Source organism: Macaca mulatta, chromosome 16 (genome assembly GCF_049350105.2).
Source record: "Macaca mulatta isolate MMU2019108-1 chromosome 16, T2T-MMU8v2.0, whole genome shotgun sequence".
NCBI lineage: Eukaryota > Metazoa > Chordata > Mammalia > Primates > Cercopithecidae > Macaca > Macaca mulatta.
The window spans coordinates 50817480-50835040 of record NC_133421.1 but is presented as its reverse complement, the minus strand read 5'-3'; the positions used below and the strand labels follow the sequence as shown (position 1 = coordinate 50835040).

General features: G+C 41.9%; 2 protein-coding genes and 1 non-coding gene across 11 annotated transcripts in view; 1 reads left to right on the top strand and 2 right to left on the bottom strand.

Annotated features, from left to right (window-relative positions):
* The window catches only part of SKA2 (spindle and kinetochore associated complex subunit 2), a 105231-nt gene extending 99607 nt beyond the window's left edge, over positions 1-5624 (bottom strand). For 4 of the 5 annotated variants that reach the window (XR_013405742.1, XR_013405741.1, XR_013405740.1 and 1 more), the window contains exon 1: positions 5509-5562. Coding sequence is in view for 2 of the 5 variants with exons in the window: in XM_028835574.2 (XP_028691407.1) it covers positions 5509-5541 (33 nt within the window). In the remaining 3 variants the exon portion in view is untranslated. 5 annotated transcript variants of the gene reach the window in all.
* Positions 1-17561, top strand: part of PRR11 (proline rich 11) — a 92516-nt gene that overhangs the window by 39774 nt on the left and 35181 nt on the right. For 4 of the 5 annotated variants that reach the window (XR_013406405.1, XR_013406404.1, XR_013406406.1 and 1 more), the window contains exon 1: positions 5509-6182. The exons of the other annotated variant lie outside the window; for it this stretch is intronic. The gene's annotated coding sequence lies outside the window, so the exon portion shown is untranslated. Of the gene's footprint in view, positions 1-5508; positions 6183-17561 lie in introns of those variants that run through there. 5 annotated transcript variants of the gene reach the window in all.
* On the bottom strand, positions 1475-1560 carry MIR301A (microRNA mir-301a). Its single transcript, NR_032464.1, has one exon. It is a non-coding gene; the product is annotated as a microRNA mir-301a (primary transcript).

Genomic DNA, 17561 nt, shown 5'->3' with positions numbered 1-17561 from the left:
AGATAGAGTTTGTGATATTCTATACAATGAATACTACTCAGCAATAAAAACTGTCCAACTACGAATACATACAACATGGATGAATCTCCAAGCATTATGCTAAGTGCAAGAAGCCAGACACAAAAGACTGTATAATGTATGATTCCATTTATATGAAATTCTAGGAAAAGTTAAACTAGAGATCAGTGGTTGCCAGGGAGTTGGGGAAGAAGAGATTGACCACAAAGAGGCACAAAGGAATGTAGGGGTCTCACTCTGTTGCTCAGTCTGGTCTAGAACTACTGGGCTCGAGTGATCTTCCCACCTCAGCCACCTGAGTAGCTGGGTCTACAGGTGCACCACTGTGCCTGGCCACAAAGGAGTTTTTTGTAAAGTAACAGAAATGTTCTATATCATGGCTGTGGTGGTGGTTACATGACTGTATACATTTGTCAAAACTCATCAGTTCACTGGGCATGCCACACCCTTGTAGTCTACTCAGGAGGCTGAAGTGGGAGGATTGCTTGAAGCCAGGAGTTCTAGGCTGTGCTGCATTATGATTGCCCTGTGAATGGTCACTGCCCTCCAGCCTGGGCAACACAGTAAGACTTAGGCTTTGCTTAACGAATAGCTTACTTACTTTTATTTTATATAATTGTATCTCAATACAATTCATTATTTTTTAAAAGTGATGAATCCACACTATTATCTCATAAGAATAAACTGTAAAACAAGCACTCTTAGGTTCTAAATTCAACCATTTCCTAGACAATACACAAAATTAACACCAATTAACATTTGGAGGACTAGGCACAGTGGCTCACACCTATAATCCCAGCACTCTGGGAGGCCAAGGCAAGAGGACTGTTTGAGCCCAGGGGTTCAAGACCAACCTCAGCAATACAGTGAGACCCTGTCTCCACAAAAAATTTCAAGAAAATATTAGCCAGGCATGCTAGGACACACCTGTGGTCCCAGCTACTCAGGAGGCTGAGGAGGGAGGATTGCCTAAGCCCAGGAGGATGAGGCTGCAGTGAGGCATGAGTGGGCCACTGCGCTCCAGCCTGGGCAACAGAGCAAGACTCTGTCTCTGGAAAAAACAACAACAAAAAAGATGACTTGGGGCAAGTAACTGCAAGAAAAATATAGAGCAGAAATTGTTTTCATCACTACCAATTCATCATAAAACTCAAATAAAACCTAAAGTTTGAAAGAACCTATACAAATATGTAACAGAAAGCAATAAATTATAAAGTATTACTCATTTAGACAAACCATAACAACTTAGATATAAAAAAATTCTCTAGATGTGTTTCATAATGCAGTAAAATAGTAAGTTTTTAATTAGTTAAAAGGTTTTTTTTCCCAAATTATGACTTTCTAAAAGATACACTGTTAGTAACAACATTATAGTTTTCAGCAACAAAGGTTGTGGTAAATTATTTCCTGATACTGAAGGAAGATGTAAGGTAAGAATCAAAATTCTGGCGTGCATCCTGCTTTCAGATGCTTTGACAATACTATTGCACTGCTAGCTGTAAAGTACAGTAGTGCAATAAAGTCAGAGCATTCGTTAGCAGTAATAAGTAGGAAAGGAACACAAAAGCATCTTGCATCAGTTGAAGCTTCAGTGTGAAAAGAATTTAAAGTAGGGTTGCCATTTTGGACAGAAAAACATCCAAAACCAAAAAACATTTATATCAATGTTTTTTAAAAAAAGGATAAGACTTAAATATCAAAGTGATGTTGCTTATTGATGACTAATACACAAATTAACATTCAAACAGAAACATGCATAGATGTAGAAAGGAATTTTGTAAATATGCCCTAAGCCTTAATAGTAATTAGAATGGGTATTGTTAATACTTTAGGATTGTTATTAACAAAACCAGTTATAATTACTACTAAGACAAAGTTGTGAAAAATATTTTTGTTCTCTGCAGAGATGTTGGTTAGCTCCTTCTTTCAAGGCAATTTACTGATTAACCACCACATAAAACAAGCCCTTTGAATACAAGTATCAAAGAAAACAAATGAAAAGTAAAATAATAAATTTCTCAATCTCTACATACTCATTCTTATCACTCTGGAATCTAAACCACTATACAAAGAAAACACAAAAGCACTTACCATCTTACAGCTTTTTATCTTGAGTTTACTAAGGGCTATTATAACAACAGAAGGGAATCAATGTGCTGTAAATAGAACATTAACTCTATCTAACTGAATACTATCCAAGGGGATTTCAAAATTTCAGTTAACTCCTGAAATCTTAAATATGGGCAGAAAGCATCTCCATTTCCTTCAAACTTAGAAATATCAAAGAGAAAATAATGATAGGGGGAGGTGGGACTGAGATTTAAATAACAAGTTTCCTTAGTTCCAAGCTAATTAACATTCTAACTTTTTTAACGGATAAGAACCCAATCAGAAGTCAGATGTAAACCCAGAAACAGAAATAGTATCATAGTATCACACTGCATTACCTTTTGTGTACAGTCACTAGTAGTACCACGAAAGAACGAAAGAACGAAGCTAAACAAATCCCACCCTATCAATAAGTGAAGGGGAAAAAGTCAGAAAACAAAGATTGGCCTACAATAAGCTTATTCCCCCATTAGTAATGTTGATTGATGCAAAAATATATTTTCATTATTTTCACCAACCTCACTTTTTAAACAGTCCAGTTCAACTACTTAGTCGGATTGAGCCTACTAAGGAAACGGATTCATACAAAGGACAGCTGAAATTTAAGTGTCTTGGTGTCAAATCCTGGGCCACATAACTAAAATATTAGAATATTTAACGCTGGTAGTCAAGTTTCAGGTTTTAAAGACAATTGTTTAAAAGATAAGTGTTTAACTTTCTGAATTGGAAGTTGTTACAAACAAGAAAAATATGAAAAAAATTAAAGGTATCAACAAAATTAGGATAAACACTTTCTTTTCAAATTAAATATTATGCATTCTCTTTTCACAAATTAAATAGTCAATGCTAGTTCCTTGACAAATCCTTTATTTAACTGATGTAAAACCAAAAATCAGAAGATAGCACAGGAAATCATTTACGCTTAAAACCTTATAAAATAAACTGGTCCACAAGTATAACATTTTTTTCTAGAAGTGTATGGTAAATCTGAAGATGAGATGCACTGTCTTTTATTATTTAGTCAATATAAAGCAGTAATAATTAAAGCCATGATAAAAATTCATTTCTAAACCCTAATAATTATGGAAACAAACTAATAACCTGAAAGGGAAAAAAAAAGCTACCACTAATTTACTTGCAAGGATGTAAGAAAGGAAAAAACCCTCATTTCTTTGTTTCCTGTCTTCAAATATAATTTAAATACTACCTCATCATTCAAACAATATCTAAAAGTTTAAATGTCTGGCTACCTTATAATTTTCTAAAACCTACTTTTTCAAAATGTTTACTTCATCATTGTTCACTTAAAAGAGAATTTGTTCAATCTAAAGAAGTCCTGTGAGAACACTGACTCTATTGCAAAAGCCAGACAAGTTTAAAAATTAAAAACAGCCAACTTGAGAAGCAAACAACCTGTTAAAAGCAGAATTAGCATCATTTTGCAGAAATGAATTACGAATTTAGGCAGAAATATCTGTATCAGTAGGGAAGAATTCAGAATGGGAGAAGGGCAAGATAGTCTTAACATTTAAGCCTGTTGACAGAATCAAATTACAATGCTTAACATTTTGTTTTTAAAAAGAATGATAAAAATAATAAAACTTAGAACTAAAAGTTCATTATTACAGGTTTGAAAATCTGCAGGAAATTATTCCTTCTTCCCTCCCATTTCTCCCTACACTTCTCCAATCCCACACACACTGCACAAAGAAAATTTAAACACAAAATGCTAAAAGTAATTGAAAGCCTTCAAATTAAATTTGTATATGAGGCACTCCAATTCATTTGAACATCAGAAGAAAATAAGATATATCAAGTCCTGTTTTTCTGGAGTGGGAATGGGGGGTGGGTGGTTTCTTCCAGGATCACCACCCATCCTTTCCAAGGAAGAAGTTAGAGGCCCAAGATTCAGCTTGGAGAAAGCAGGGCAGGCACAAATACCTAAGCCCTAATGCCAGGGAATGGCGTGGGAAGGAAGGACGGATTACAAACGAATAAATAAGTTTTTTACTTTTTTTAAACTTAATTTTTTTTTTTTGAGACGGAGTCTTACTCTGTCGCCAGGCCAGAGTACAGTGACGCGATCTCGGCTCAATGCAACCTCCGTCTCCCAGGTTGAAGCGATCCTCCTGCCTCAGCCTCCCGAGTAGCTGGGACTACAGGCGCGTGCCACCACACCTAGCTAATTTTTGTATTTTTAGTATAGACGGAGTTTCACCATGTTGGCCAGGAGAGTCTCGATCTCTTGACCTCATGATCCTCCCGCCTCGGCTTCCCAAAGTGCTGGGATTAGAGGCATGAGCCACTGCGCCCGGCCAATCTTATTTAACAGACAAGCAAACAAACAAAAAAAAACAGGAGCTCAGTGGCAGGCGCTTCCTCCAAAGTCCAGGTTTTTAAGGAAAGCAGCCCAACCTGGAAAAAAAAAGAAAAAAGAAAAAAAAAAAAAGATAATGCTGGACGAAAAGGGCTGAAGACATAACAAGGGAACGAAGAGGAAAAAAGCGCGGGCGATCAAGCTGGTAATCTAAGAATGGGAGGGAGGGAATAAAGAGAACAAGTGAAGGACGGATCCTTAAAGAAAACTAGGACAGCCCCTCAGCTGGGCGCCCCCGAGCAGGCCAAATACGCCAGCAACAACGGGAGTACTTTGCGGTTCTTCGCACCCATTCTCTACTTTCACAGATGAATGAAAGTGCACAACTCAAGAGCAGGATGCCTTTCCTGTCTCAATCCCGCCCGCGCTCCAGGAGAGGAGCTCGCGGTTCCGATCCCCTTCGCTCACACCTCTTCCCTCACCCAAGGTTTGCCACCCCCGGACCAAACAGAAATGGGTCTAGATGCTTCCTTGGCCGTTAGGAAGTTGTGCATACAAGTCTAGGATCCTTTCTCAGACTTTCTCGGCCCGCCTTTTAAAACGTGGGCGGGTCGGCCCTACAGGGATTTCTCCTCGCCCCCGTCGGTTTATTCCCCACCCCACCCTCCGTTCCCCTTTCTTGGAGTGTAAACCACCCCTCCCTTCTTGGGACGCTTAGGGACCGTTCCATTCACATCTTTTTTGGTACAAACACAGAATGCGGTATGCACCGGGCGCAGTTCCGTAAGGGGTGTAAAGGTGAGGGCAAGGAACAAGGAATTCCAAAGGCCCCGCACCCTCAGCATCTCCCGCCATTTCCCTGACGAGTTTCCCGGATGTAACCCCTTCCCCGCAGCGGTTTAGACACCAGACGGTGGCGGCTCCCTTTGGTGCAGGAGGAGGGAACTCGACTCTGGTCCAGCCTCCGCCGCCCGGAGTTTCCGGCGACTCCAAATTGTGCCCCACCTTCGAGGCCGTGGGGGAAAAATAAACTACACAGTAGATCTCCTTCACTTTGCACTCACCATCAGTTCCAGCTTATCGACCTCCGCCTCCATGTTGAATAGTTGACATTCCTCAGACCGCGGCGGCGCTTAAGCCGCAAGCCGTACTAGCACGGAGGGCCTCCATTGGACAGCTGTCACTCAACGTCTCGCACCCATTGGTTCCTCCGTTCCACCGGCTCCCGCCCATCGGAGACTGGGTAACGCCCCTCTGCATGAGACACATTTTCCTGTTGGGCAAAGACACAAAACGCCGCAGGAGGATTGGCTGCTGTGCACATTTTTTTTTCCATTGGCTGCCCCCTGCTCTCTACTTTCAATTTTATAGTTAGGGCTCTGCAGAGAAGAGCTTGAGATTGGTGCAATCGGAAGAAGAGCCAACCAATCACACCAGAGCTTCCACCGACGGCAGAGGGGACGTAACACACCTTCTTTCCGCTCCTGCTTTCCTTCCCCTTCTCTCCCGCCTTCCCCTTATTCATACCAGAAGCGCCTCAGCTCTGATTGGCTGGAGCTCTGTCTATCTCAGCCAATCACAAGCCGGGCTGTGCTCCTACGCTATGTAAAGAGCGAATCGTGCAGAGACCGTGTCTACGATTGGTCTCTCCTTGACAAGGATTTAATTTTGAATTTTTCTTTATGGCGTGAGAGAGGCCACAGCCCGGACTCCATCGACTGCCCCGGCTCTTAGACTAGTAAGTGCTGGAACGATTATGTCTTTGTTATCTGAGTTCGCGTCTTGAGTAGCTGGGCTTGTTGCTGCTTGTGTGTTTTTATGGTTTTGAGGAGGGGGAGACCTTGGCTGGACACGAAGGGGAAATGGAAAAGGGAAGGGTAGATTTGGGGCTGGGGAAGAAGTGCTCGCCTGGCTTCATCTTAACCATACATCTGTTTAATTAACACTTCGCAAGATATGTTTTGGAGCAAAGCATATGCCTTCCTTTTGAATATTTCTTTACATATTTGCTGCTCAATGTAAGTCCACAGATCAGCGGCATCCGCATCTCTTGGTTGCTTGTTACAAACGCAAGTTATCGGGCTCCAGCCAAATTTACTAAATCAGAATATACATTTTAACAAGATTTCCCTCAGTGATTTCTATGCACATTAAAGTTTAAGTTGGTACATTTCTTGACTGGGAATATTACTATGTTACTTGATATTGTCTGGCATTCTGTTAGAGTGTTCATTTTAAATGTGTGTCCTGTTTACTGAGTGCCTAATGCTGTGTGGGATGAGACTTTAGGGAACTGCAGTCTCTTTGGAGAAACAAGACAGGAACAAAAAAAGCAATGCTTAAAAAAAAAAAAAAAAAAAAACAGAAAACAAAACAAAACAAACAAAAACAGCATAAAACATAAAATTTTTAAAAAGCAAGTACCCAGAAATAGTGCTATGGGTGTTCAAGAAGAATCAGTTGAACTGGTAATGGAAATTAAGTAATTGAAGGCTATGTGTGGAGGAGCGCAAGAGACCTCCATAAAAATGTGTTTTAGGAAGATGGCAATGAAATGCAACAGCCACTTCCGTTGCTGCCACAGCTTTGAAAGTACCCCAGAACAAAGAACTTTTCTTTCTTTTTTTTTTTTTCTTTTTTTGTAACGAAGTCTCACTCTGTGGCCTAGGCTGGAGTGCAGTGGCGCAATCTCGGCCCACTGTAACCTCCGCCTCCCGGGTCCAAGCGATTCTCCTGCCTCAGCCTCCCAAGTAGCTGGGACTACAGGCGCCCGCCACCACGCCTGGCTAATTTTTGTATTTTTAGTAGAGACGGGGTTTCACCCTGTTGGCCAGGATGGTCTCGATTTCCTGAGCCACCACGCCCGGCCGCAAACAACTTTTCATATCATTGGGAGGAGTTGTAACAGAAGCAGCAGCGCCAACTCCTGCAAAAGACTGTAATTCTTACTGTATTATTTACTGCATCTTCCTATTGGAAAATAGCTTTAGACCCATCTTTTAGCCATATGAAGATGTGGTATGATATGAAGAAATAAAAACCTCCCTAACCAAGAGAATTTGACAATATTAGAACATATTCCTTAACTAAAATAACACTTGCTAACTAACACTTAGCAGGAATGCTTCTTTTCATTCTTTATTGAATGAAACATTATTTAGCTCCTGCTGTATTCAAGATGCTGGGATAACAGTCCAGCAGGATGAAAAACATACAAGCAAAAATTACAATGAAATGTAATACATTTTATAATAAAGGTGTGTATAAAGTGCTATAGAAGTGCAAAAGAGATGACATTTCAGCCAGTATAAATTCTGTAAGGTGGCTGGGCACGGTGCCTCACACCTGTAATCCCAGCACTCTGGGAGGACAAAGCGGGCGGATCACTTGAGGTAAGGAGTTCAAGACCAGCCTGGCCAATATGGCAAAATCGCATGTCTACTAAAAATACAAAACTTAGCCAGGTGTGGTGGCACGCCCCTGTAATCCCAGCTACTCAAGAGGCTGAGGCAGGATAATCGCTTGAACCAGGAGGCGGAGGTGGCATTGACCCGAGATCAAGCTACTGCATTCCAGCCCAGGTGATAGAGCAAGACTCTATCCCAAAAAAAAAAAAAAAAAAAAAATCCAGAAGGACAAAGATTATGTTGGTATTGTTCAGGATTGTATGCCAGCACCTAGCATAGTACTTGGTGGATTATAAGCACTCAACTAGTATCTATAAGATAAAGTAACAGAATCTTGAAGGATAGGTATAAGTTGACTTGGAGGAGGATACTCCAAACAGAAGGAAAGGCTGATAGAAAGAAACAGAAAGTATTTGGTGTTTAGTATACCTGGAAGTACTAACCGCTAGTCACTAGAAGAGATGAAGGCTCTAATGGCAGAGGGCTATTACAGGTAAGTTGTGAAAAGCTTTGAAAGGCGTGCTAAGGAATTTAATTTTGTGAGTAAAGGAACCTTCAAATACTTTTAAGCAAGGGAATATCTAGATCTCATTTCGTTTTAAAGTATCAGCTCTGGTAACAATGTGGAAAATGAACTGGCAAGGAGAAAGACTGAAGGCAGGAGAATCATTGAAGGAACACTCAGACAAACCCAAACTAAGGCACATTCTCCAAAACGACTGACTTGGACTCTTCAAAATTATAAATATGAAGAAGCAAATACATAAATAAAAAAAGCTGGAGAATTGTTATGAATTAAAGGGGACTAAAGAGATACTAGATACTACAGCTAAATGTGTTGTGGAACCACGGTGGGAGAATCTATAAGGGATAATGAGACAACTGGGGCAATCCTAATATGGGCTGTTCATTAGATCATATCATAACAAGGTTAAATTTCCTGACTGTGATTGTGGTTTTGTCAGAAAATTTCCATGTTTATATTAGAAAACAAAAGCTAAAGTATCTAAGAGTAAAGTATCATGATGTCTGCAACTAAATCTATTCAATCAAAACCTTAAAAAATTTATATATGTATATATCTGTACATACATACAGAAAGAGTGTGTGTACAAAGACGGCAATTGACAATTGGTAAATCTAGGTGAATTGTATATGAGTGCTTATTATACTATTGTAAATTTTTTATTTCCTGAAAGCTTGAAATTTTTCTAAGTAAAAACAGTAAAGGAGGCCGGGCGCAGTGGCTCAAGCCTGTAATCCCAGCACTTTGGGAGGCCGAGGCGGGTGGATCACGAGGTCAGGAGATCGAGACCATCCTGGCTAACATGGTGAAACCCCGTCTCTACTAAAAATACAAAAAACTAGCTGGGCGTGGTGGCGGGCGCCTGTAGTCCCAGCTACTCGGAGGCTGAGGCGGGAGAATGGCGTGAACCCGGGAGGTAGAGCTTGCAGTGAGCCGAGATCGCGCCACTGCACTCCAGCCTGGGCGACAGAGCGAGACTCCGTCTCAAAAAAAAAAAAAAAAAAAACAGTAAAGGAAAATAGACAATAGTGAAAGACAAAAATGGTGAAGGCAACTGAAGTTAGAGGACAGAAAGGAGGGGGATGGTAAGGAGAAGAGACAGGGTAAATTAATCAGAGAAATATCTCTGATTCATACTCACATTGGCCCACACCCAGGTGTGGCGTGCACCCAGCGTAGTGGCATGATCTTGGCTTACTGCAACCTCCACCTCCTAGGTTCAAGTGATTCTTCTGCCTCAGCCTCCGGAGTAGCTGGGATTATGGCACACTCCACCACGCCTGGCTAATTTTTGTATTTTCGGTAGAGTCAGGGTTTCACCCTGTTGGTCAGGCTCGTCTCAAACTCCTGACCTCAGATGATCCACCCACCTCAGTCTCCCAAAGTGCTGGGATTACAGGTGTGAGGCATTGCGCCCAGCCTCCCACACCCTCTTTTTTTTTTTTTTATAAGCCTCTACTCCAGTAGGAGCTCCATTGTCTCTGCAGTCTTTTCACCTTCCTGGCCTTGTCTTTTCTATTTCTTTCTCTACCCACTCCTTATACATGGTGTTTCTTAAAGTTTGGTAGTCAGCTCACAGATCTTTTCACTCCACATATTTCTCTGGGTAATTTCACCCATTTCTAGTGTTGTTATTTTCTCTAGCCATCTATACTCTTATGAGTACAGTATTTCTCTAGTATCTTTCCCCTGAACTTCTGACTTTGAACATAGAACACAAGCAGTTAGATGTCTTTATATACCCTACTGTCACTCCTATAATCAGGTCCTTATCCCCTACACAGTTGCAATAGGTTTGTAAGTGGACTTTTTGCCTTCAGTCATGGTCCCATAAATCCAGCTTCCACAATGCTGCCAAACCGTTCTTTCTAAAGAGCAAATATGAGCATGACAGTTATCTGCTTAAAATCCATTATTGTTTTTGATGTCTTGGTCCTTATCCACCCTCCAGCTTCATCACTCATTGCTCCCTCACAAAACTTTATGTTACAGGATACACTTTAGTCACACTGAGTCTTGTCTGAATCCCCTGACATACCTTTCTGTGAAATGTTTCCATGTTATTCCCTCTGATGGAATGACTCCTTCCCAGGCCCACCTTAACCTAGCCCCTTCATCAAAGCTCAGCTTAGGCAAAACATTTTCCAAAAACCTCAACCCTTATAGGAGAATTATGTACCCTTGCTTTATTTCTCCATTAATATCATATACATATCCCATCATAACCCATATCATATTGTATACCTGTTTACTTTCTGCTTACCCATCTCTTCCCACTATAAACTCTTGGAGAGCAGATATGTGTCTTATTCATCTTCATAGCAAGTTATCACTATATGTTGTTGAATTAAACTTCTGTATTTTAAAAAATCTGATATAGTAATCTCAAGCAGCAAAAAAAAAAAAAAAGAATCAAGGAATAATAATGATAACAATAAAACTTATTGCCTGCCAGGCACTGTAAATACTTTACATGATTTACTCATGTACTCCTCAAAACTCTGAAGCAAGTTCCTGTTAATATTATTATTTCACAGGGGAGGAAACTGACACAGAAAGACTAAGAATCTCTTGAAGGTCATAAATAATAACTTACGACAGTATAGTACAGCCATGATTTGAACCTATGCAGTATAACTCCCTGGTCCTCATCCTTAACACCTACAGTATAATTTCTCTTGTTTTTTGTTGGTTTTGGTTTTGGTTTTGGTTTTGGTTTTGGTTTTGGTTTGGGGGGTTTTCTTAAGACTGAGCCTCATTCTAATTTTTATATTTTTAGTAGAAACAGGGTTTCACTGTGTTGGCCAGGCTGGTCTCGAACTCGACCTCAAGTGATCCGCCAGCCTCGGCCTCCCAAAGTGCTGGGATTACAGGCGTGAGCCACCGTGCCTGGCCTATAATATGTCCTTTATTATTGTTTGATTTGTTATCAAGAGCTCCAGATGTACCAGTTTTCTGGTTCCTTAGCCTAGAAATCTTTTCTTAATGAAAGAGGATGTAAGCAAAAATGAGAGTAATTTCTAGAGATCATAGAACTATTTAGGATATTTATGTTTTTTTTTTTCTTTTTTTTTTTTTTTTGGAAACAGTTTCTGGCTCCGTCTTCCAGGCTGGAGTACAGTGGCGCAATCATGGGTCACTAGTGTAGCCTCAAACTCCTGTGCTCACATGAGCCTCCCGCCTCAGCCTTCAGAGTGTCTAGGACTATAGGTGGGCCACCATGCCAGGCTTTTTCTTTTTTTTTGTCGTAGAGTTGGGACTCTCACTATGTTACCCAGAGTGGTCTCAAACTCCTGGGCTAAAGGGGTCCTCCCACCTCCACCTCAGCCTCCCAAAGTGTGGGGGATTACAGGCATGAACCTCCGCCCTTGGCCTATATGTTTATGTTTCTAATGGTTTTTCAGATTATTTGAGAAAGCAGTGTAAGAAAAAAATTAGTTTAAAAAATACATAGGTCAGGCACGGTGGCTCATGCCTATAATCCTAGTACTTTGGGCGGCTTAGGCAGCTGATAACCTGAGGTCAGGAGTTCAAGACCAGCTGGGCCAACATGGGGAAACCCCATCTCTACTAAAAATACAAAAATTAGTAACCCCATCTCTACTAAAAATACAAAAATTAGTTGGGCGTGGTAGTGTGTGCCTGTAGTCCCAGCTACTCGGGAGACTGAAGCAAGTGAATCGCTTGAACTCAGGAGACAGATGTTGCCGTGAGCTGAGATCATGCCATTGCACTCCAGGCCGGCCAGGCAACAGAGTGAGACTCCGTTTCAAAAAAAAAAAAAAACACACACACACACACAAAAACACACACACACAAAACAGGGGGCCGGGTACAGTGGTTCACACTTATAATTTCACCACTCTGGGAGGCCAAGGCCAGTAAATTGCTTGAGCTCAGGAGTTCAAGACCAGCTTGGGCAACATAGTGAAACCCTGTCTCTACTAAAAATACAAAAACCGGCTGGGCATGGTGGTGCGCCTTTATAGTTCCAGCTACTCAGGAGGCTGAGGCAGGAGGATTGCTTGAGTCCAGGAGGTCAAAGCTGCAGTGAGCTGAGATCACACCACTGCAATCCAGCTTGGACAACAGAGCAACACCCTGTCTGAAAACAAAAGGAAAAATGCTTTAAGGAATCACAAAAGAATGAGCTTGTATTCAGTGTTAACAATTAAAATCCCACCTAATCCAGCAGAAAGAATTTGTAGGTCTCATTACCACTTTGGAAAGGGCTATGTATTTTAAACTAAAGGAAGATTGCTATATACTCTTTCAATTTAGGCAATTATCCTCTGGAAAGTACCTAATGCTTTTAATTAAGTAATAATACTAAAACAAATCTTACTTTTTTGTGTTCTTGTTCTGACTAAGGTAGAAATTTGCTATTCTCCACTTTCGCAAGACCTGTGATTATTTTTGGATGGAACAACTAACTATCTAGGAATTATCTCAGACTGCATCTTTCTACCCTGACAGATTTGGCATAGTTCCTTAATCCTCTGCATGTGCCAATTACTGTATTTAATTAGAAGGAGATTAGATAGGAGATTAGATAGAAGCACTAATAACCCAAGTCAGACACACACACACACACACAGAGAGAGAGAGAGAGAGAGAGAAGAAAACATGATTTAGTTCCTAGACATTTTTTTCATTGAAAAATAATTCCCAAACTGACAAACGTTGGCTTGTGTAGGACTCTTTAGAAATTTGAATGCATAGACACTGGAACAACCGCCAGGAAAGGACTAGAAAGAGATGGCCCTGTTTCAGAATGGTGGTACTCAACCTTTCCAGCTAATGGTACATACCAAAGTTTAAAAGTCAAATACAATACAAGCCTTATTATAATTAGAAAGAAACAATGAAAAAAAATGGCAGTCCAGTTTAAACCACCCCTCTGTAATCCTGACTCCCAATTGTCAGAGGCAACACTATTAAGTCTTGTAATTATTTCTTCTGGTATTTACCTCTATATTTCTAAGTAACATTCATACTATTATTTCTTTTTTTTTTTGAGACGGAGTCTCGATCTGTCGCCCAGGCTGGAGTGCAGTGGCCGGATCTCAGCTCACTGCAAGCGCCGCCTCCCGGGTTTACGCCATTCTCCTGCCTCAGCCTCCGAGTAGCTGGGACTACAGGCACCCGCCACCTCGCCCAGCTAGTTTTTTGTGTTCTTTTAGTAGAGACGGGGTTTCACCGGGTTAGCCAGGATGGTCTCGATCTCCTGACCTCGTGATCCGCCCCTCTCGGCCTCCCAAAGTGCTGGGATTACAGGCTTGAGCCACTACGCCCGGCCCATACTATTATTTCATGATTTTTTTTCAAGTTTAGACACTATATAAATTTAGACAAATACTGACTTCCACTCACTTTCTCTTCTTCTTTTTTTTTTTTTTTTTTTTTTTTTTGAGATAGAGTTTCACTCTTGTTACCCAGGCTAGAGTGCAATGGCACGATCTTGACTCACTGCAACCTCTGCCACCTGGGTTCAAGCGATTCTCCTGCCTCAGCCTCCGAGTAGCTGGGATTACAGGCATGTGCCACCACGCCTGGCTAATTTTTGTATTTTTTAGTAGAGACGGCGTTTCTCCATGTTGGTCAGGCTGGTCTCGAACTCCCGACCTCAGGTGATCTGCCTGCCTCAGCCTCCCAAAGTGCTGGGATTACAGGCATGAGCCACCACACCTGGTCCACGTTCTCTCCTTCTTCCCAGTATACCTACATCATCGTTTTTGGTTAAATAAATAGTCAATGCTTATACTTTTTTTTTTTTTTAGATGGAGTCTCATTCTGTTGCCCAGGCTGGAGTGCAGTGGCACAATCTCGGCTCACTGCAAGCTCCGCCTCCCTGGTTCAAGAGATTCTTCTGGCTCAGCCTCCCAGATAGCTGGGACTACAGCCACATGCCATCACACCTGGCTAAATTTTATATTTTTGTTAGAGACAGGCTTTCACCCTGTTGGCCAGGCTGGTCTCAAACTCAGGACCTCAGGTGATCCTCCTGCCTCCCGGCCGCCCAAAGTGCTAGGATTATAGGTGTGAGCCACCAAGCCCAGGGGATGCTTATAGTTTAAATATTGTTTAACAGCTTAACATTTAGTGCTACTAAGATTACATTTCCTTCCTTATACAACTTTTTTCCTAGCTATTTTTTATATGCTTATTTTTTTTAAGCACTTACCAGCAATTTGGCCACAAGTTTCCAGAACAGTAAAACTCTGCTCAGAATGGTCCAACACACTAGGTAGTTTATCTATTTCCGTTTTTCCTTAGAGACATTGTTGCTGAAGCTCTCTGTCCTGTCCTCCTGCGCCAGTCTTCATTGGCTGTGAGCCTCAGGTCAGCAAATTACTGTTTTTGTAGAGCTTGTGAGCTAAGAATGATTTATAACTTTTAACAGTTAAAAAAATCAAAAGAGGAACAATATTTTGTGACACATGAAAAGTATATGAAATTCAACCGGGCACGGTGGCTCATGCCTATAATCCTAGCACTTTGGGAGGCCAAGGGAAATGGATCACGAGGTCAGGAGATCCAGACCAGCCTGGCCAAGATGGTGAAACCCTGTCTCTACTAAAAATACAAAACTTAGCCTGGCACGGTGGCAGGTGCCTGTAATCCCAACTACTCAGGAGGCTGAGGCAGGAGAGTCAGTTGAACTCGGGGGGTGGGTGAAGGCTGCAGTGAGCCGAGATCATGCACTGCACTCCAGCCTGGGCGACAGAGTGAGACTCCGTCTTAAAAAAAAGAAAAAAAGAAAAGTATATGAAATTCAAATTTCAGTCATAAATAAAATTTTACTGGACACAGCTCCTTTGCTTGAGTATTGTCTATGACTCCCTTGGTGCTACCCTGGCAGGGTTGAGCAGTTGCAGCAGAGACCATATGGCCTGCAAAACCTGAAATACTTACTTTCTGGCTCTTTACAAAAAAGGTTTGTTGACCCCCGTCCTAAGCTTGCTGCAAAGCTGTTTCCCCTAGATTTTTTATCACCATTATCCTGAAAATTCTTATCTTTTGTCTTAATTCTTTTCTCACACCTGACTGAAAGTTTGACCTAATATAGAATTCTATGATGGGGTCAGGTATGGTGGCTCATTTCTGTAATCCCAGCACTTTGAGGGGCTGAGGTAGGAGGACTGCTTGAGCACAGGAGTTTAAGACCAGCCTGGGCAACAGAAACAGAATAGGGAAGGACTGTGAAGGGTCAGATGGAAGCCAAAGAAAAGGAGGATGCTAGGGAAATTTCAGATTCTAGGGCTCCCAACCAGTGGACTCAGCCTTAGATAGAAGTTTCCAGTGGCATTTGTCTATAGAAGGTCCTGACCATACAGGACTTCAAGACTAGCCTGGCCAACATAATGAAACCCCATCTCTACTAAAAATAAATAAATTTTAAAAATTAGCCGGGCATGGTGCCGCACGCCTGTAATCCCAGCTACTCTGGAAGCCGAGGCAGGAGAATCGCTTGAACTGGGAGGAGGAGGCTGCAGTGAGCCAAGATCATGCCACTGCACTCCAGCCCGCACCACAGAGCAAGACCTGTCTCAAAAAAAAAAAAAAAAAAAGAAGTCCCTGACCATAGATTTGATGAAATGTAACCTTTTTTCTTCAGGCAGCCACAAGATCGCTCCTTTCTAGGAGGCTCTCCTAAGTATCTTCATCAGAGTATTTTTATCTTGTGGTTTTTGTTTTGTTTTCTGTTTTGTTTTTTTTTTATTTTGTTTTTGAGACGGAGTCTCGCTCTGTCACCCAGGCTGGAGTACAGTGGCGCAATCTCAGCTCACTGCAAGCTCTGCCTCCCAGGTTCACACCATTCTCCTGCCTCAGCCTCCCGAGTAGCTGGGACTACAGGCGCCCGCCACCACGCCCAGCTAATTTTTTTGTATTTTTAGTAGAGACAGGATTTCACCGTGTTAGTCAGGATGGTCTTGATCTCCTGACCTCGTAATCTGCCCGTCTTGGCCTCCCAAAGTGCTGGGATTACCGGCATGAGCCACCACGTCCGGCCTGGTTTTGTTTTGTTTGTTTATGTGTTTGTTTGTTTTGGAGACAAGGTCTCGCTCTGTTGCCTAGGCTGGAGTGCAGTGGCACAATAATAGTTCACTGCAGCCTCAAACTCCTAGGCTCATGTGATCCTCCCAGCTCAGCTCCTGAATAGCTGGGACTACAGGCTTGTGTTGTTTTAAGTTAAAGAAAAAGTCAGGGCTGGGCGCAGTGGCTGACACCTGTAATCCCGGCACTTTGGGAGGTCAAGGCAGGCAGATCACTTGAGGTCGGGAGTTCGAGACCAGCCTGACTAGCATGGAGAAACCCAGTCTCTACTAAAAATACAAAATTAGCTGGGCGTGGTAGTGCATGCCTGTAATCCCAGCTACTCAGGAGGCTGAGGCAGGAGAATCGCTTGAACCCGGGAGGCCGAGGTTGCAGTGAGCCAAGATCGCACTCTTGTACTACAGCCTGGGCAACAAGAGCAAAACTCTGTCTCAAAAAAAAAAAAAAATCCTTTAGACATCCCTTGTGTTTAATAATCCCTGCTTCACCTTCCTTCATTATTTCAGCAGGAAGAAAAAGTGATATAATAAAGGTGAAGGCAGCCAACTATGTTTTGGTGTGTTTTCTAAGCCCCTAAGGACAATTAAGAAAAGCACCTTGTCAAATTGGGACCTGATAGTTAGTCCAATTAGATGTTATAAGGAATCTCTATTCCTAGAAGGGCTGTCCATGTATGCATTGCCGCCATTTGCCATTAGGGGTGCCCTCTGCAAGTCATGGAACCAAGCCAGTGCTCAGTTTTTACAACCTGCAGCAGGGTAGTCGGGGTTCGTGGGCCAGTGGAATCTGAGAGCTGAGCAAGTATAGCACTGCATACCAAGTGCTGAAAGGTTACTGAGTGAACAGAAGTGGAATGAATGTGTATTTTAAAGGCCAATTGTTCCCATTCAAATCTGAGTTTGAAGGGAAGGAGGCCCAGGCCTTGGGATCATTTTCAGTTCTGCTACTTGAATAACAACATCTTTGTTCCTCAAGTAGCAACAACTAAAAGCAGCAAAGCCTTTCTAGAACTTCAGCTCAAAATTAAGCTGTGACTTAATTTTCTTCAGAAAGGGATCCAGATTGAAATGTGAATATACTAGATAATGTTTTTGTTTTGTTTTTTCATTTTGTACCATAGCAAGAA